Source organism: Thamnophis sirtalis, unplaced genomic scaffold (assembly GCF_051295495.1).
Source record: "Thamnophis sirtalis isolate CommonGarterSnake01/CBP01778 unplaced genomic scaffold, rThaSir2_p1.2 scaffold_1, whole genome shotgun sequence".
Classification (NCBI taxonomy): Eukaryota; Metazoa; Chordata; class Lepidosauria; order Squamata; family Natricidae; genus Thamnophis; species Thamnophis sirtalis.
Window position 1 is genome coordinate 43,561,225 of NW_028261381.1, and position 21,691 is coordinate 43,582,915.

Sequence of the window (21,691 nt, forward strand, 5' to 3'; positions counted from 1 at the left end):
TACGCGCCGTGCGTGTGCACGGAAGCGCCTAAGGCTTAAAAGACCGGTAAAGAGCGCAGGCGGGCGGGCCCTCCGGAGCACCGTACCGGAACACTATCCAGTGCTCCGGGCAAGCTCCAGCATGCCTGTACCGGGACATACTTCCTGCAACCCACCACTGTTATAGAAGTCTAAACAACAGATTTGATTAGCTTTGTATTGCAACCTATTTGCCAGTCACAAGCCCAGCTCGAACAACAACATTGTTCAGTTCTAATGTTTTACTTTACTCACAGAGAGGTTCATGAACTGCTCCAGGAAGTTGCCAAGGGTCAAGAGTGACTCAAAGACACTCATACATAGCCCACGTGCTATTTAATTACACGAATAATTTTAAAACAGTAAGATAAGAACATATGAAAAATGCACACACATTCAAAAGCTCAACAAAAGTACTTTTTCAATATCAAATACACATTGAAGTTCCACATCAGCATCTCTCAAGAGTATGTGCAGGGTTTACTTGCATGCCAGTATTTTGAAGGGTGGGGGGACACACAAGTAAGCCCTGGATGATCAGTGTTAAGGATAAAAGATTTAAAAGTATAGGACACAGATATGGATAACATAAATTCTTCCATTCTTTACCATAGTAGCATGTCTGGTGATTAACATCTTTTTTTTAATTCTCCTATTTTTAAACACTGGCCCCTGCTGTTCTATTGAGTAAGCAGGAAAAAAAATTCAAAAGACGCAACCCAGTCATAAGCACCAAAATAAATCTGTATTGTGAGAGCCACAAAGAAGTTCTTTTCTGTTTTATAGAACTTACAGCTCCTTCTTAATTTTATTTTTGATTAGTTTTCTATAAACTGGGAGAGAAGATTTTTTTAAATGTTTAAATGTTGTTAGCTTCTTTTTAAAGACTCATTAATGCACACACACACACACACACACACACACACAAATGAACAACCTGGTGTTGAATTAATGAGTCTGGCTTTTGAAGCCTTTTCAAGAAACCTGCTTTGAACAGCTTATAAGAGAGAGGTTCCTATAATAAGGAAAGAAGAGTTTTGGAGGTTATGCTGCTGTGTCCATTTTTCTATAATGTTTCCTTAGCCAACTAAACAATAGTTCCTCTTTCTTAGTATTAGCACATAACCGAGAACTTTCATAACTGGGGGGGGGGGGCTAACTATTGGCACAGTTGCACTGAACTGATGTTATTTTGGTATGCAAATTCTGGGTAATTGGTTTCTACTGCATACTTGTTTTAAGAAACGGTTTCTTAAACTGAAAACATTTTGCAGATTTAATAGCAGTAAAAAAATCAATAGAGTTGTTATGTCTGAAGTTCAAAGAAAAATGGTATGGAGTTGTTTAAGTTCTATATATTTATTTCTGTAAAAATGTTCATCTTGCTTTTTTTAATGCAAAAACACATTGATTTCAGGAGATGCCTCACAGCTTTAACCCTTTTGGGGGGGCTATGTAATAGGGAGACAAGATTAAGATTGCCATTCTTATTATCTCACATGTAAATCATGTATGAGATGGTCAATCAATCAGAATAGAGCTGGAAGGGATCTTGGAGGTCTTACAGTCCAACTCCCTGCCCAAGCAGGATATCCTATAGTATCATTTCAGACAAGTGACTGTTCAGTCTTTTCTTTAAAACATTCTACAACAGTGTTGGCAAACCTTTTCGGCACCAAGTGCCAAAACCTGGGGGGGGGGGATGTGTGCCGGAAACTGGAAAAGCTGCCAGGTGGGCATGTGTGTGCCAGGAAGATGATCTTCTGGTTTTGGGTACGCACATGCGCACCAGCCACCTGATCTTTTAGTTTCTGGTATGCATGCGCACACAAAGACCAGCTGGCCGGGCAGCTGCTTTCCGGTTTCCAGTGCTCCCACGCACATGAAGACCAGCTGACCAACGTACCAGAACCCAGACGAGCAACAGACAACGGCTCATGTGCCCGGAGAGGTGGCTCTGCCTGCCACTTCCGGCACACATGCCATAGGTTCGCCATCATGGTCCTACAACTTCTGACGGCAATAGCAATAGCAGTAGACTTATATACCGCTTCATAGGGCTTTCAGCCCTCTCTAAGCGGTTTACAGAGAGTCAGCATATTGCCCCCAACAATCTGGGTCCTCATTTTACCCACCTCGGAAGGATGGAAGGCTGAGTCAATCCTGAGCCGGTGGGATTTGAACCGCTGAACTGCTGATCTAGCAGTAGCCTGCAGTGCTGCATTTAACCACTGCGCCACCTTGGCTCTGTTGTTCCACTGGTTAATTATCCTCACTGTTAGGAAATTTCTCCTTAATTCCAGGTTGCTTCTCACTTTGATTAGTTTCCATCCATTGTTTCCTGTCCGGCCTACATGTACTTTGTAAATAAGTTGACTCCCTTGTCTTTGTGGCAACCTCTGAAATACTGGAATATTATCATGTTATCCACAGTCCTTCTTTTCTCTAGACTAGCCAAACCCAAATCCTGCAACCGTTCTTAATATGTTTTAATCTCCAAGCCTTTCATCATCTTAGTTGCTCTTTGGACTTTTTCCAAAATCTCAGTGTCTTTTTTGCAATGGGTGACCAAAATGGGTGTAGTGTTCAAGTACTAAGGATTTCTAAAGCGGTACTAACAGTTCACATGATTTTGATTCTTTGTCTCTGTTTATACAACCAAGGATTGTATTGGCTTTTTTTTTACTACTGCCACACACTTGTTGCTTCTATTTAACTTATTGTCCCAAGGTCAAGGTCAACATAAAGGTGTCTTTATTTTACTCACCTAACCTATTGGAGACTGAATTACTTTTTTATTCCCCTTTTTATAGGCCAGATGTTTTCTCACTGGTATATACAACTGAAAACGATCACTTTTTTTTACATTTCATTTCATTGCTTTATTGTCCTAGAATTCAGCTTTTCAAGATACTTATTTTACAAGACTTAATTTAGTGTACGATTTGTTTCAGTTAGACATTTTAATTGTTTCATACCTCAGGAGCATTAGATAATACTCTTAATTAAAATAATGTTTCTGGTCAGAAGCTAATTCACTGTATATCTGACAAAGAATTTCATTATCTTCCCAAGCCTACAAATACACAATGATTAATGGTAAAACTAGTTAGTTTTATCTAAAACCAAAAGGAAGATGCTTTGAAATTGGAATAGACTGAAATACATACAGTATTCCCAATTTATTATAAAGGATATTTGAAAATGAATGTTAGCTAGTCCACTTAATCTTCTCATGTATTTTTCTTTATCTGGCTTTAGGGTTCTACTCTAGTTCCCTGACTAAAGATGGAAAATAGTTTAATGTTGGTTTACTAAGATCTTGAATCATATTTGTAATCATACCATAATTTCCTATTGTTAAGATGCTGCCTAGCATCTGGAATTAAACTATACAGTTTTTTTTCTTTTAATTGTAATATTGAACTGAAATTAATCTACATAGGACTGGAAAGAATAAAGAATGGGCTGAAGAATAAATGTATCCACTGCTCATTCTCAGCCTGTTAAATTATAGTTGAAGACACCAAGTAGAGAAAAAAGACCATTATGATCTGCTATTTAACTTTTTTAGAGGAAGACCTCTAGAGCATAACTTCCTTGTTGATGAGATGAAATTTGCATTACTAACCATGAAAAATTCTTTCCAAATTTGATTTAATGATAAAATGTTGAGATTTAGGAGAACATTTTATAGATGTAACATCAATCAATTACTCTCTTTACTACCTCTGCTATAAAATAATGAGCTAGTTCTCCAGAAATTATAGTAAAGATTATTGTTTGCAACTCAACATTTAATGCAACAAGAATAGTTCTCAGGTCCAAAGGAGGCATTAACATGTTCATTTAGCAGAGTTTCCCTGAAGATTTTTTTTAAAAAATTCACCTGTTGTAAATATTTAACATTTTGGAAAAACCATATTTTATTTAGATGGAAAATAAGTATCATATATTTTCAGGTATCAGGCAACTTAACAAAAAGTAATAATATCATCACTATCCTAATTTCCAAATTCATATTATTGTAGTTTATGTAAATATTGATTGCAAGTATTGATGACAAGTTATACTATGATCTCTAGCAGCAGTAATTGGAACATGAATAATATAAAAATGTGTCCAGTTTTTGCAAATAGAATTAATTCTTAAATATTAGACTACCGTGTTCCCCGAAAATAAGACAGGGTCTTATTTTCTTTTTACCCACAAAATATGGTTTGGGCCTTATTATGAAGGGAGGGTTTATTGTTTTGGGGTTGCCAGGCGGCTGCTCTCTTCCAAGCAGGCTCACAAAGAGCCGGGCGCATCCTCATGAGCGAATGGCTGTGTTGCGCTGTCTCAGCAGCGCAACACAACAGCCATTAAGCATCCACGCTCACGAGCAGCCACCCGGGAAGCCCCCTTTAAAGCCGGGCACAACACCATTCACTGACCTAGGGGTATCGCTAAGCCGCGTGAGCGCCTGTTCGCCGCCACCCAGGTCCCGCAGCTTGGCGCCTTTGAAATGCCAGTGAAAGGCACTCTGCACAGCTGAAGAGGGGGGTTGCGTGAGCAGCTGTTCCGCTCCTGCTCACTCGCCTCCCAGCCTCACGATGCCCTGGCCCAGCTCTTTCTGCAGAGGAAGAGCACTCCACTGCTGCCAAATAGCTTTTTTGGCAGATTCCAAACCGAGTCTTTCGGCAGCGGCCGCTCTGGGAGTATGCTCTACGGTTGTATGCTCTGCCAGCAGCTAGCCCACAACCATAGAGCGTATGCCCAGAGTGGCCACTGCCGGAAGACTTAGTTTGGAAGCCACCGAAAAAGCCATGTGGTGCCTTGGCTCTGCAGAGAGAGCTGGGCCAGGGCATTGTGAGGCTGAGAGGTGTGCGAGCAGGAGCGGAACAGCCTCTCGCACAACCCCCCCTCTCCAGCTGTGCAGAGTGCCTTTCACTGGCATTTCAAAGGCACCAAAGCTGCAGGAACCGGGTGGCGGCAAACAGGCGCTCACATGGCTTGGCGATACCCCTCGGTCAGTGAATGGAGCTGTGCCCGGTTAGAAAGGGGGTTTGCCGGGTGGCTGCTCATGAGCGTGGTTGCTTCATGGCTGTTGTCTTGCACTGCTGCCACAGTACAACACAGCCATTCACCCGAGGCTGTGCCCGGCTCTTTGGGAGCCCGCTCGGAAGAGAGCAGCCACCCGACAACCCCCCTCTTCAGCTGGGCACAGCGCTGTTCACCATCCTAGCAGTATCCCAAAGGCACCAAGCAATGTGATCACCTTTGTCTCCACCCCGGTTCCCACGGCTTGGCATTTTCAGGATACCGCTAGGTTGGTGAGTGGCTCTCTGCCTGGCCGGAGGTGGGGGTTTTCCAGGGGGCTTATTTGCGGGGGAAGGGCTTATATTTTTGCTCACCAGAAAAATGTTGCATGGCCTTATTATCAGGACATGTCGTATTTTCGGGGAAACAAGGTATAATTCTGTTTTCTGAAGCCACACAAGTAATTTTTATTTATAAATTGTTCTTAATTTGTTTAGCAACAACAAATTGATTATCAAAGGAAAAGAAATCCAACTTTACACTTTGGTTTTATTTGGAGTTCAGAATTGGAGACCATGACTTAAGAGGAAAAAATAGTTTCAAAATGTTTTAGAAAATACAGTAAGAAAAAAAGAGAGAGAGAGGAGAAGGAAGGAAGGAAGGAAGGAAGGAAGGAAGGAAGGAAGGAAGGAAGGAAGGAAGGAAGGAAGGAAGAAACTAACTTTTATTTCCTGCGCAGCAAATATAAGCAAAATTCTCTTTTATAGGTTGTTCCTATCATACTACCATAATTGAGCCCAGAAGTATCATTGTATGTCATTATAGTCATCAGTCAACGCACAGACATGATTAATTTTTTTGCAAGTGAACATGGCAGTTGTTAAGCAAATGCCATGCTCATTAAGCAAATCCATTCATTTGAATGGGCATTTCTTACCAGCAAATCACAGTCATCTCAACATGTAATAATGCCATGACTGGTCATAAAACTGACCATCCAGCAAGTCGTCATGTGACTGAGGGTACAACGGAATCATTTATGGTAGCGAAGAATTCTTCACACACTGTAAAGTACCTGCTCCGTGGCCTTTATAACTTTGATCAATTGTAAAATGGCCCATCATTAAGCCAGGACTACATGTACACAACACCCTAATTTTTTTCTATTACACAATTTCTAATCATGGAAATCACATCCCCCCCCCCAGATTCTTGCAAAAAGTCTAAAAGAGGCTTCTAAACATAGATATTGCTTTTTCTTTCATCAAAGAGGTTAATTTAGCCATTTTCTCAATCTCAATCATCTTCAGTAATCATTCTTCTATTGTAGGTGGTATTGATCTTTTGCAATTTTGGACATACAATAGTTTTGCTAAAGTTGTTATATATAAAACAACAAAGTTCCATGATTTTTTTTCTAATTGCTTGCCCATTAGTCCAAAAAGAAATGTTTCTTGCTTCAGTTGTACTTTAATCATTAAAATCTTCATATATTTGTATCCAAAATATTTACACATCCATGAAACATGACAAAATGTCCCTTCATACTGTTCACATTTCCAGCAACGATTTGAAGTATCGTTATACATTATATACCAATTTCTGCAGTGACAAATCTCAATGATATATCTGATAAAAATATCTTTAAGACTGGAACATAAAGTAAATTTCAATCCTTTCATCCATGCACTTTCCAACTGGTCTTTGTATATTGGAGCAAAAGATTTTAGCTCATTTTATCATACATTTTTTCATTAGTTCTTCTGTCTGATATTTCAGTAAACGTTTATACATTTTACACATCCATAGCTAATACATAATTCTATGTCAAACGCAGTCTTCCTTTGTTCAAAAACATAAAATGTTTTATCCCCATTTAAACCTTTCTGCTAACTGTACATAAGAAAACTATTGATAACAATCTTCTGTTATTAAATCCGGAATTCATTTTACAATCCCTTTAAAAAAAATCTAGTACATCTCAGTTGGTTAACTATTTGGGCTTATTAATACATTATTAATATAGGTGTTTTGGACGAAAATCTGAGTTTATTTTTATTCTATATTCTAACATAATGATGACAGTTTCAAAATGTACAATCATCTTTACAATTGATCTGTTCACATCTGTGTCAAAGCAATCTTTACCTTCATGTATACACCGGTTTTGAAAAGTGCAAGAAATAGAAAAAGGGATGGGAGAGGAAGAAAGGGATATTTAATCACTTTTGTTCTGGTCCTATTTGCTGCTTACTTTACATCTTCCTATACCAGGGTGTCAAACTCAAGGTCTGCAAGCCAGATTCAGCCCACAGAGTGCTTAGATATGGCCCATGGGCCATCCTAGAAACAGCAAAGGACTGCCCACGGTGTCTCGGCCCTCCTGAGTTCCATTTTTGCTGGCAGAGGTTTACAGGAGGCTGTCCTAGCCGAAAATGGAGCTTAGGAGCCCGTTTTCGCTGGCAGAGTACACAAGCGCCCCTGACACAGGTGACATACAGCCCTCAATGAAATTGAGTTTGACACCTCTGTCCTACACGGTCAAATGTCAGCAGGTTACATCCTTGATAGAAAAATGATTGTTCATTCTTATTTTAAGTTTTAATTCATTTGGATTTCAAATCCTATCAATCCCAGTTAGTATGTTAAATGGCACAGGATTATCATAAAAGAATTTCTAAAGATTCCAACAAATTATCTACCTACCCTGTCTAAAGTTATATGCTTTCAGATATTAAATACAATATAAAACTATACCAGTAATTACCAAGTCCCTCTGCATTTTTTGTGACAAAGTACCCATTCTTTATTTAATTCCCCTTTTTTGCTTTAATGGAAAAATAATAATAATAACCGTAACACATTTTCTTTAGTATATTCTTATTTTTCTTTCTTTACTCTCTTTTCTTTTCCACACCTTTTCTTTTTATTTGTTTATTTTTTAATTTCTATTACGGGTTATCTTTTTAATTGTGATATTTAATAAAATTATTATAAAAATAAAACAAAAACATGAAACTTCATGACTGACAAATATTTTCAAAATCGGAGATTTCAGATTGCAGATAATGAAATTGAATAAAGTGCCAAGAAATACAAATTCAAAATTTTTAACTGTTTCAAGAAAACCAGGTTCATACAGCTTTTAAAAGTGTGGGAAATGCTGTTAATGGCTGTTTTTTGAATATCAATAATACTTAAAAATATATCCAAGTTTACATGTTCACTAGTATGCTAGATTTCAAAGTTATAAATAATCCATATAATTAATTGCATACAAAATGTAAGAAAATAAGCTACAGAAACAGTAAGTGATAAGAGGGGGGAAATAGGATACTGTGTTTTATGTTAAAAACTTGCCTTAAGGCCATAGATACACACACCTACACACCCCCACAGAGAGAGAGAGAGCGAGAGAGAGAGAGAGAGAGCTAGGAAGGTGTCATGTTTCTCAGAATGGATACACAATCACATTGAGAAAAACGGGAAATTGTTTTTCATTGAATCAGGCTGTCATCCACTGGTCCAGTGACATTACGTTTAATTAATTAAAAACAACTTTAAATGTATTTGTTTCCTAACTAAAGAAGTGAAGGGTTTTTTAAAAAAATAAATAAATAACTTGTGTTTGAGAAAACTGATTGAAAGTGATTCACCACTAAGTGAGGTCTGTGGGTTTGATCTGGCAGTCCAGAGTTGTTGCTGAAAGATGTTTATACAGATCTTACCAAGCTGCAGTCCTGTGGTTAAAATAGAAAGTTTTGACTAATATTTGGATAACAGAAGTTTTCATATGAAAATTGAAACTGAATGCTCTTTGACAATTGAATGTAGGGCACTTTGTTACAGTCTCATTTTAACATCACTTCAGCTTGAAAACCCTAACTTAATTAAGAGTTATACGAGCAAGCGTTTTTTCCATCTGTTCAGTTTACAAGTGCAAATAGTGTGTGCTCCCAAGCAGATTGCAGGTATTCCTCGATTTACGAACACAATTGAGCCCAAAATTTTTGTTGCCAAGTGAGACATTTTTAAGTGAATTTGCCCCATTTAGGTCGCAAAAGGGGATCACATGACCTCAGAATACTGCAGCGATCATAAATGTGAGTCAGTTGCCAAGCATCTGAATTTTGATCATGTGACCATGGGGACGCTGCCATGGTTATAAACATGAAAACGGTCATAAGTCACATTTTTTGTGCTGTTGTAACTTTGAACTACCACTAAATGAACTATTGTACATCAAGGATTACCTGTACCTTTTTAGGAATGCCTTACATTTATTTGATCTCAGAGATTTGAATTGTCAAACAATATACGGTACTCCAAATCCTACTTACAACCAATCCTCAAGCTTGCAGCCATTGAAGAACCACATGCTTCATGTTACAATTCATGCATTTGGCAGGCTGTATGCACTTACTACAGTCATAGCAATCTGGTCACATGATCTCAATTTGCAGCCTTTACAGCTGGCTTCTGATAAGCAAAACCAATAGGGAAGTCACAAGTTGCAGTCACATGACATGCTTAATTACCACAGTGATTCACTTAAGGACTACAACTGACTGAAGTCATAAATCATAAAAACAATCCCGTTTCTTTCTCTTTTTTTGTCTGTGTCGCTCAGCAGTGGAGCTGCTGGTCCCAATTGCACTCAGTGTGGACTACCTATATTTCTGTTTAATGCTTCCCAGAAATAAGATACAGTGATCGGATCAGACGTTATTTTTAACTCAATTCTGTTACTAATTTATTGTAAGAAGTAATTTAACAGAAATATTCATTCTTAAGAGAGAATTTTAAATATTCCTCCTTAATAATTTCATTTTACACTAAAAATGCCTGTGTCTTCTTTTAAAAATTAGTCCTTAAGATGACCAGAACTGAGACTGGAATTTTGGTCATTAAGCAAATTATCACATGACTGGGCCTGTTTTATTTTTATTGAGGTTGTTAAGTAAATCATGTAGAGATTAAGTGAATTCAACTTCCTCAGTTGATTTCGGGCTTATCAGAAGATGGGAAGGTAGCAATTGTGACTGCAAGACACTGCAACCATAATAAATGTCAGCTGATTGCCAAGTGTCTGAATTGCAATCATGTGACCACAGGTGTGGTGAGACAATCATAACATTCAGGATATATCCTAAGTTGCTGTTTCTGAAGTTGTCATAACTTTCAACTATCATTAAACAAATGTTTGTAAGACAGAAGCTACCTATGTCTATCTGCATAATTAAATAACTGTTCCAAACAGAAATGAATCTTTGAGACAATTACTGATTTTGTTTTTATTAACAGCATCAACAAAGAGAGCATTGTTGACATTGAAGGTGTAATAAGAAAAGTGCCAAATAAAATTGGCAGCTGCACCCAGCAAGATGTTGAACTCCACATTCAGAGGGTAATATTTTTATCAGCAAATTAAAATGTGCCTTGACATCATTGTCTCTTACTACTATTTTGAGAGATAACTTCCTTAACTGCAGTCCTTTTGGTTTACATTTGTAAATAACAAAAAAATATTCCTCATTTATGCAGCAAATTCAACTGAAATAGAAATCAAGAAGTAATTTTAGTTTCATAAGGCAATGAAGATTTGTTTTCACCTATTCTAAATTGGTTTCTAACAATGACAATATATATATAGGCTGTTTTTCTGTAGATATGACTGGTTCAGAACAGATATATAATGTGATCCAAATAAACATGTGCATCCCTCAATACAAGCCACTAAAATTCCAGCTGTCTTTTAAACAAATTCAGAAAGTGTAATAGTTTTTCCTCTAGTAGAAAAGTCCAGACTCCGGGATTTTTCAAATACTGCCTTCCCTATTAAAAGGAAAGGTGAAAGCAAAGATGTGAGGAACCTTTTATGAATTTTGCAATATCGTGGGTGAATTATGAGCACGCTTGCAAATTTGCTGCCTAGGTTCAGGCTTACATGTTCATAAAATGACTGACATGGGAATAGACAGGCACTAAACACTTTAATTTGTGGTGGTGAAGAGGCTTCATGCCAACTCTACCAGCTCATAATAAAGTTCTGTATTACTGTAATTTATCTTTGCTTTTTTTCCTGGACAAATTCAGTCATCTGTCATTGGAACAAAAGACAGTTCTAAGAATATGTCAAGAGAAAAAGAAAGAGCTATTTATCAATCACTTATTGAAGCAGGTTCCTAAATATTTACTGATTTAAGATTATGAACTTATTTTTCTTTTATTTTTTTCCCCTTCTTGCTGTTTTATTCTTATACTTCCCCCAGAAGATTCTCATATTATTAGTATATACGTTTATGTTTATACTTTACATTTTAACAGGACAGGACAGTCAGATTATAATTCTGTTCAAGACCTTCACTTTCATTCAACTGAAGCAATTCATTATCTGTTTATCTGTTCGTTTTTCCTACATCTGAAACTGATTTTGTAGTTTCAAAACAGTTCAGTTCTTTCTGGCTTGTTTTTATTTTAAGTGATTAAGTTGGGTTAATATCTTTTATAATACAGCTTGTGGTCAGTAAGTGAATGTCTCTGTTATTAACTAAACCAGTGGTTCAGTATGTAAATCTGGTTTTCTATAAAAACATCATCAAACTTGGTTATGTGATCATGGAACACTGCAAACAGCTGTAAATGCTGAGCATCTGAAGTGCAGTCATGTGACTGCAAGGGGGGGGGAAACTGTCAAAACTTCAAATATAGGATGTAAGTACTCCTCAGGTTGGAGTTTCAATTGCTAAATAACCAGTCATAAATCAAGGGCTATCCGAACATGCATGTTGTATCTTTTTTTTTAGACCTCCAGTCTTTTAGCAATTGGTTTGGCTTCATATTTCTTGCAGAACCATGCCTCTCTAAATCCCACTGTAGTTCCTGCAATGTATTTAGTAACTATGTATGCATCATGTCTTTCAGATATATGTAATCAGTTTGGCTGAACCGCGACTGCCCTTGCAGCTGGATGATGCCATTCGGCCAGAGGTTGAAGGAGAAGAGGTGAAGATGTGCTTTCTAATAAGTAACATTGTATTAAAAATAATAAATAAATAGACAGAAGCTTGAAAGTTTAACTGCTGTTAATAATACTGCTATGTTGAATTCTGTATTTGTTCCCCTTCCCTCCTGGTTTGTCAGCCGCCCTGAGTCCCTTTGGGAATAGGGCGGCATACAAGTCGAATAAACCACTAAACCAACCACTGAATGTTGGGTCATCCAACATTATCTGCTGCCTAGTTCATAAATATAGGAAATATTTTTTACTGCTGGATAACACATAGTGACATGGCCTTAAGCAATGTCCAGTATGCCAAGACTTTGTGCATAGAGTATGCGCCATATTTATCTCTTAGTAATATGGAAATGTTCTCACAATTACAGTCACTTTATAAATAGGACTTAGATTAATAAGGGAAATTTTATAGATAGCCATATGCAGAATGGACCTTCTAAACAGAAATCTCAGTTCAAAGGTGACTTGATTAATCTGATGGGAAATATATGTCTGAATTTTCTTGTATATGTGTTCATAGAGCAATCTCAAAAACAACAGTACTACTTTCTTTCAAAATTAAAGTGATTGAAAATTAACCCTAAGAAATGTTCTCAATGTACTTTGGAGGACAGTGGTTGAAAAAAAGGTTTTGGCTTGGAATATTCTTAAAAGCTAAGAAAAAAACAATGTCTGAGGCAAGTGTCAAAAACATTAAGTGTCATTGTGGGATCTTAGACACAATGAGGTTTTTTTCGGTTTAAAAACATTTCAAATGGCCAAAACCTCATGAGAATGCTGAAATATAGTGCAATCTCTTTTCATCTGCAATGTTGCAAAATCTCATAAGATTGTAGTCAGTTAATTTGTACATTCAGTGTTTACATTGGTTCATAATCCAAGATGTTGCAGGTACCAGCTTGCAACACATTCTTTAAGATGAGAGTGGGGAAAATGTCCCCCTCAGATGCTGTTGAACTATATTGCATTTTTTCCCAGCCACTATGAACAGTGACAAAGGCTTACTGGAAATTGTAGTGCATTAATGGATCATAAATTAGTGGAGAAATAGTTTGCTAAAGGATTTACCATTTGGCTTTCCTTTCGTTTTTGTTGTTGGAATTTGATTCTGGGGCCTTTAAAACCTGGTTGTTCCCTAGGCCTTGAGTTAAGTTGGATGGCCCTCACAGAATTGCTGTATATTTGAGAGATGGCATTCGTTTTTATTTCTTCTTAATGTTTATTTTTCTCTTTTTTAAAAAAATGTTTTTAATAGTCTGCACCATTAGCATTTCTATATACCGGTAATCAGGTGGCCTTATAAGTTTGATGACTGACTGACTGACTGACTGACTGTATTCTGACCTAGGCTTCCTGATAAAGCATAAATCACACACAGTCCTAAAAAGCCTCTTTTATTTAAACGACTGTAAACAGTCTGTGAAGAGTCCGACAGATGTCTGCCACAGTCTTTCAGGGTAATGTTGATAAGCATCCACCTTTATTTCTCTTGAAACACTGCCAGAGATAGACCTAATTGCCAATTCATTTTGCAAGACCAAGTGGATCACAGAGTCAAACGGAGCTTCTCAGAGTTTGAACCAACCAGAATGAACAAAGTTCCTTCCTGCAAAGGCTCACGTCCATTTCCTCCTCTTTTATGTCTTATGGGAGGGGCCTATCATCTCCAAGATTTACTCCCCAAGTTGCCCTTTTTATTTTAATTGTTCTTGTCTTCTGAAAGCTCTGCGCATGAAGAGTTCTGTTCTTCTGCCTCGATGATGTCAGACTTCTGAGGTTCCGGAGGCAGCACATAACTACCAGATGTCCCTGGCCCCCTCCCTGCCTCTGACACAGAGCCCTTGTCCGAGCCTTCCCCGGACGCCAAGACTAGCCCATGTTCCTCTCCAATCTCCTCACTGTCCAACTCTGTTGCAAGCTCCGCAGGCCACCGCCGGACCATAACAGACTGACTGACTGACTGATTGACTGAAGTCTCTTGGAGATTACTAATTGGATGTTATAATTCTATAGTCTGTCCAAAGTTTAACCTATTCTCCACTTGAGGCTGGAGGTTATGATGATAGAACCAACATATATCTGTTACCTTGGGGGCGGGGGGGTTACATTGCATTTGTGACTTAACATTTAGATATCAAAACTGAAATATGTATCAAAAGCACTCCTATTTCTACAATCAATGCAGTATACAATATACAGACCACATAGTTACATCTCTTGATTCTGTAAAGTCAAGCACTCTTACTGTGTTAAGACACTTTCTAGGTAACAGTAGTCCTTGTTTAGTGACTACCTCATTTAGTGACAATTCACAGTTATGATAGTGATGAAAAAGTAACTTTACCATCAATCCTTGCATTTATAACCTTTGTGGGTTCCTAAAGCAAAGTAAAGCTGAAGTAAGATCAAAAGCCCAATTGTAATTTCACTGCTTTGCTTAATAATCAAGTTGTTGGTCCAATTATGGTTGCTAAATAAGGATACCTGTTTCTGTGTCTTTGGACATTAAACATATTTCATGTTTATGTCCTGAACATGCAACAAAGTCAGCCTTTCTTATTCTATAAAGTATTTTGCTTTCTCCCTCTTTCCTACCTGTGGTTTTCAATATTTGTTTCTTTGCAACCATTCAGGAAGGGAGAGCTACAGTGAACCAGGATACAAGATTGGACAACAGAGTTATCGACTTGAGGGTAAGAACCTAATGACTTATAACTGATCAAATTGATCAAAACCTGGCAGGAACAGTGTTATAAGAATGTATGTATCAAAGGATGCATAATACATTGTTTTAATACATTTTACTTAGCAGTAATGAAAGGTGTGAATTGCACAAAAATACTAAAAGATTTTATTTGCTTATCTAATTAACCTAACTATATTTTCTGTGGCATTCAAAACAAAATTGAACAAAATTTATCCAATATTCCTTTCCTGAAAGAATTTTGCTAAAATATTTATATTCTAGATCCTTCAAAATGGTTAGTTTCTCAGCTGCACAGTTGAAACTAACCAGATAATGTATTATATCATCTCTTCCAGTTTAGTTGAACTATATGGGATTCCTATCATTAATTAACTTAATTAACAATAATTAATTAATTAATTAGCAAATCATTTTCAATAATCAAGCCATAAGTGACTTTGGCATAACTTGCTATTTTTTTTCCTGGATGCCATATACCACTTAGTTTTCTTATCAGAGATATCCAATTTTATTTTAGCTATTTCTCATGCCCTAAATGGGAACAGTGAAATAGAAAATTTATGTAGAGTAACTTCAAGGTTGAATATATAAAGCAAATTGTATTCTTAAACATTCACAAATATATGTGCATGGAAAATAGGTGTCAGGAAGCTGCATTATGGAAATTGTACAAAAGGGAAAGCTGATTCATTGTCAGACTTTGTCAGCTATATGCAAACCTCTGTTTTCAATTGAATTGAATTAAAAAAAAATTAAGTTATATGTTAGTCACAAGGTATTTTGATATATTTAAATAAGTATAATCTCTCACAATTATTACATTACCTTTTCAATTAAAAATTAATATTCTTTATAACCTACTCATTGCATTCTTCTAAGAATGAAATATATCTCAAAAGACATTGACAGTTATTGCAGGTTTTATGTTTGCTTGTTTGTTTTGGTCAACAAACATCCAAAGAGATATACATTCCTTTATTTATATGTGCGGTTTTGTATCACATTCTTAATATACTGATTAGTTAAGGTAGCTTACTATTAAACTTACAATAGTCTTAATTTTAATATTTTTCTATTTGTGCTTTTATACTATTGTAAGTTACCCAGAGGACAGTGAAAGGGTAGAATATAAATTAATAAATAAATTCTAAAATTGCAACATTAAAATGCAATGGAATTGAGGCAGAACACCTAAAATCAGCAGGTATAAAATTTTCCCAACAGAAGGAAAAGTTTCTTGAATAAAAATAACTTGGTAGCTTGCAATATACAGTTAAAAAGTATGATAAAGGTCATACTTCACATCAACTTAACGATGTCTTCATGAAGATGTCCATGTTATTTTCTTAGCTGCAATATGACATAGTGTTTGCCATTGCTTTCTTTTCCTGTATATTATCTTTAAAACTTTCTTAAATAACAATGATTGGTAAAAATGGCTTACATTTTGCAAACGTTTAGAATTCCCATGAATGTGAGATTTCAGAACAAAAGCATTAAGATATATAAAATTTGAAAAACAGTTTCTGACCCCTTAGCTATACATCTTCATGCTGAAAGCAGGAGAAATCTCAGATGTCATCAACCAAAACCCAGAACATCCTTGGTCTTGCTCAGCAGTTTACCTATAATGTATTCCAGCACAACATCACAACATAGAATTCCAATTTACAGTATCTTAATACATACATGTCATCATACATGCAGATATAGGAAGAGACAAATTGGAGTTGTTTTTGCTGACAAAGTAATATAACCACCTTTTCAAACCAACAGTAGGAAAACCAAGTTACAAAACGTACTCATTTAATCTTCATAAGGCTAAAACTAAACTGTAATCTGAAAAAGGGTGGATTTTCATTTCTCAACATTTTTATTTATTACATTTGTATGCCCACCCACCCATCTCACTCTGCAAAGTGACTCTATTTTATGTTTATTTACACAAATAAATACAAGTATTATTTTATCTGTGGGTGTATTTCTGTATCTTTTTATGGGTTTTATGGGTTTTAAAATAAAAGATGAATAAAAATAATTCGTTATATAGAAATTATTCTAGTCATAAATGGTGAACTGCTCAGAGACATATGTGAAGTATTTCCTCTATTTTTTTTTCTAGTAAAGTTCGGATTTCATAAAATCTGGATTGAATTTTATTATAACTATTATTTTAGTTAAAAGCTGGGTAAATTACCCAGATCAAAAATGATTTCTTAAGAAACCTGACTACAAATTGTTTTAACCCATAAAATGACTCACTTATAAAGCAGATGAGCACTCATGGAAAGTTCAGTAACTTGTTGACATTCTCTAATTTCTGTAAAACAGATTGCATCAACCTTAAGTCAGCAATTATGAACTTTTGAGATTTTGTTTTTGTTATGTAAATAATTAAAACATCATGGAAAGTTTTTGCAAAGCATTACATAAACCAAGAGTCAAAAACATTTTTTAAATAAAAATTCAAATCATCTCATAAGATTTTGAATGGGAATACCAAAATCGTATGACATTCAAGATACTATGGGATTTGGGCAATTGTCTCATTATTATTTTTCTATCAAACTTTTTAACTGTCTCTCCCTTACATAAGTCACTATCTGTCATAGCTCACATCACTCTGTGAATTCAAGATTGAAAATTTTTTATTTGAATCATCTGGGTTAGATCAGATGGCATTAATGAAATTGTTTAGCACTATTAACATATTAGGTATATGTTCATCACAACTGAAATGAATACTGTTGCACCCCCCCCCCCAAAAAAATCCCCTGTGATAGTTTTGTTCATACTTATGGGATGGGATGTACCATTCTTTTTGGAGTATAAGACACACTCCCCCCCTCAAAAAAAAGAGAGTGGAAATGTTGGTGTGTCTTATACACCAAATACAGCCATTTTTAGCCTCCGGAAAACCCACCCCGCAGGGATTTCCGGTTCGTGACTTCCGGTTTGCTCGTTGGTCGTTTTTCGTCCTCTGGAGCCTTCAGGAAAGCCTCCAGAAATTAGCCCATAGGGCTAGTTTCTTGTGCTTCGAAGACTTCAGGGTAGCTCCTGAAGCCTCCGGAGGGCCTCCAGGGGCGCGGCGGAGGCTGTTTTTGCCCTCCCCAGGCTTCTATAAAGCCTCTGAAGCCTGGGGAGGGCGCAAAAAGCATGCAAAAAATGGGGGGAGTGCCTGTCATGCATGCATGCACGCTGGGTTGGTTGCGCATTGCATTATGGGTGCGGCACACCCGCGCATGACTCCCCCTGTGCTCCCCCAGCTTATGGCATGCAAGCCAAAAAAGATTCACCATCGCTGGCATATGGGTTAAACAAAAGTCAGGTCTCACCAGACTGAAGCTGATGAGGTAACAACCATTGGATCCTAGTCTAGAGAAAGGTACTATGTAAGCATATTTCAGCTACTTTCCAAGACTAGTATTCACGGTAGGAATCATAGCTGCAGGTCTCTTCTTCTTCTTCTTCTTCTTCTTCTTCTTCTTCTTCTTCTTCTTCTTCTTCTTCTTCTTCTTCTTCTTCTTCATCATCATCATCATCATCATCATCATCATCATCATCATCATAGTTTTAGTATATTGACAGATATTCTCATCTAAAACTACTAGTAAAAGCCAAGTATTTAAGAGAGGGCATCTGTAGACCTATTTTAGAGTAACAGCAATTACAACAGACATCTTTCCGAACTGCCTACAGTTTTGCAGTTAGATCTATGCCACTGGAAGTAGTGACATGAACTGTGCCTATGGCTCAGATATTCAGAGAAGGACTACCAAATAAAATAGCACATAGGAAAGCTATTGATGGCCAAGGGGAGGGGAGGAGGGAGAGAAGTACCAGAACATATATTGGAAGCAGCATTTCCATGAGCTAAAGGTTTTACATTGATTTTTCTGTATGGAGACATTTCATTTGTTGCCCCAAAGAAATTAGCATTTTACTAATTGGGCCCTTGTGAATATGCCAGATTTCAAACGTACAAGGAGGCTGCAGAGTTTTCCTTGTAGCAAATTGTAGCAAAGTATTGTACCAATATAGAATTGTGCATATGTGAACACTAGAAATGTACTTGAAAGATAAAATATTGCCTCTAGCTTTCCAAAAGCAATATTCACGTTTTATGAGAGGTAGTGAAGCAAGGAATTTCACAATTATCTAAGGCTTGTTTTTGAAACTGAAGCTTCAGGAAAGTATTTCACATGTTCTTAGCACACTCTTCAGTTCAGTATCTTACTATTTATTGCAAAAGAATGGAAGATCCAACAATAAAAGTTTTCTCTCTTTCACACTGCATTCCATTAATTTAACACTTTTCCAATTAAGCATTAGTTAATTGCACAAGAGAGTAAGACAGGTTTGGAGATGAGGGCAGATTGTTATAGTGGGAATTTACTTATAGTCCCCTAGACAAGTCAGAAATATTAATGTTGCTTTTTGGACTAATAGATTCCAGATTTTTAAATATAATTTGATACAAATATACTGTTAAAATGTTCAACAAACCATGGCTTAAATGTGGCTTACTATGACCAGAGAATTCAAGCATTCTTTCCTTCTTCCTATATTGGGCCAAGTTACATGGAAAGACTTCTAGTTAATTGGACCTGCATTAAACATATCCTATGAACTATTCAGATCATCACCCATTACAAGCACTATCACTGAGATATGAGAACTATTGTGCTGCAGTCTGATACGCTGTCAGAGCTCTTATTGTAATAGGAAAGATTATTCCAGAGTTTTTTTATTCTGCTGATTTTTTGCTTATTCTGCTGTTTAGAGAGAGGCAGACTGTATAAAATAACTGTGGAGTAAGTCCATCTACTCCTAGGGTTGCTATATTTCAGAGTAGAAGCCTCATATTTTGGGTAACAGTTCCCCCACTTCATAAAACTCACTGTCTTAAATGCTTGAGAAATATTTAATTTTAGGTCTTGACAAGAAATACATAATATATTTGGGGGGATTTAGTACAAAATCAGCAGAATAAAAATGTGCAGTTTAATCTCGTAGTATCTTGGTATAACAATCATAAGTTTATCATAATTTATTTATCAAATTATTCAATATATTCAGACTCAAATGACCTCAAAATCCAAGCAATGTATTTAGTTCATTGCTATAGAGCAAAATGAAGAAACAATACTGTACATTCTACTCATCATACCTGTTTCTATATTTAGAACAAATATGAGGCTGTTTAAGAGAAACTATTGAGCCACAGACAATCAACTCTTTTATATTACCATTATCTATGTCATTTCTTTTCAATAACTGTATTCGTAGCATCTGAACGATGCAACAGTAATATAAAATAATACTTTTCAATACATTACAATAAGCACCTTAGTACCAATTTATTTCAAAACAATAAAATAACCCAAGCAATTCATTTTAATGTTTACAGTCTAGCATTGCTAATACTCTTATCGACTATTTATATTTACCATGTAATAGTGTAATGCCATTGTGGTTGCTCATATTCATTCAGAGTTAGATGCCACATGTGCAAATCCAATGAAATGAAATGATTGACAACATTTTGTGGAGTCTTAAAAGGAGTGGACATGAAATATATCCTGCAATATGAATTCAGTCACTGGTAGACCGGCTTCTCTCAAGCCTTTCCTATTTCATTTGAACAACCAAGGAAAGACATGTGACTGGATTTGAGAGACAGTAAAACTCAAACTTCTCTCTTTTGGGAAAGGTAAAGGAACATTAGCTGCAGAAAATCCTGGATGAAGTGAATTATCTGGATCCCTTTTTGAGGGGGATTTGGACCTGGCCATGAAAAAGAAATTGCCTTTAGCAAGATTTGAATAGACTACCACGTTTCTGGTCTTGCTACATCTCATTAGAATTTAGAACATAGAATAATAGGGTTAGAAAAGACCTTGGAGATCTTCTAGTCCGACCCCTGCCTGTGGCAGGAGATCCTATATGCCATTCCAGACAAATAGCTGTCCAATCTTTCTTTAACATCTCCAGTGATGAAGCACTCACAAATTCTGAAGGCAAACCATTCCAATTGTTCTCACTGTAAGGAAATTTCTCCTTAGTTCTAGGTTGGATCTCTCTTTAATGAGCTTTCACTCCTTGCTTTTTATCTTGCTTTGGAGAATAAGTTGATTCCCTCTTCTTTGTGAAAGCCCTTCAGTTACTGGAAGACTTCTATCATATCAGCCTGTCTTCTCTTCATTAGACTAGACCAGGGTCAGCAACATTAAACACGCAAAGAGCCACAAAGGTCCTAACCAGAAGCCCCTGGTTCCATTCTGGAGCCAACCAGAAGTCCGGTTCCCCCATCATAGTCTCCTCCTAACACACTGTCCTTTTTCCTCTGCTGACCGGAAGTCAGTTCCCCCACCATAGACTCTCCTCCTAGTGTGGCATCCTTTTTCCTCTACCTGTCCTAATCTTAAGTCCTATCAATTGTGGAGCCAACCAGCAACAGTGTCGCAGCAGAAGGATGAAAGAGCCACATGCGGCTCCAGAGCTGCGGGTTGCTGACCCCTGGACTAGACATACCTATTTCCCTCAATCATTCATCATATGGTTTAGCCCCCATACCTCTTATCATCTCTTTGGTTCTTTTCTGCACTCTTTTAGGAGGGTTGGTAGTTGTTAGTACTAGAGTATAATGATTTTATCCTTCTTGAATACACTATTCCAGTCAGTATTGATGGGAAATGAAAAGCTGAGTTCCTGGTCACTCCTGAGTGGAATGGCTCAAGAATTGGCTTAAATCTATTAGTTGGATGAGTATTATCATTACGCAGATGGCACCAGGTTATACAGTTGAACTCCAGTCCAAACAGTGAAGGGCCTAACCCACTCTCTAAAGACTAAGAGGGACTGGATGAAGTGGAACAGACATGGAATGATGAATCCTAGAAAAAGAGTTAATGACTCACCAGAAA

The 21,691-nt window shown here is 36.9% G+C and overlaps 1 protein-coding gene across 1 annotated transcript in view; it reads left to right on the plus strand.

Annotated features, from left to right (window-relative positions):
• Positions 1-21,691, plus strand: part of DARS1 (aspartyl-tRNA synthetase 1) — a 52,234-nt gene that overhangs the window by 15,407 nt on the left and 15,136 nt on the right. The window contains exons 5-7 of the mRNA XM_014055043.2: positions 10,345-10,447; positions 11,965-12,045; positions 14,692-14,751. Of these exons, the coding sequence (XP_013910518.1) occupies positions 10,345-10,447; positions 11,965-12,045; positions 14,692-14,751 (244 nt within the window). The remainder of the gene's footprint in view (positions 1-10,344; positions 10,448-11,964; positions 12,046-14,691; positions 14,752-21,691) is intronic.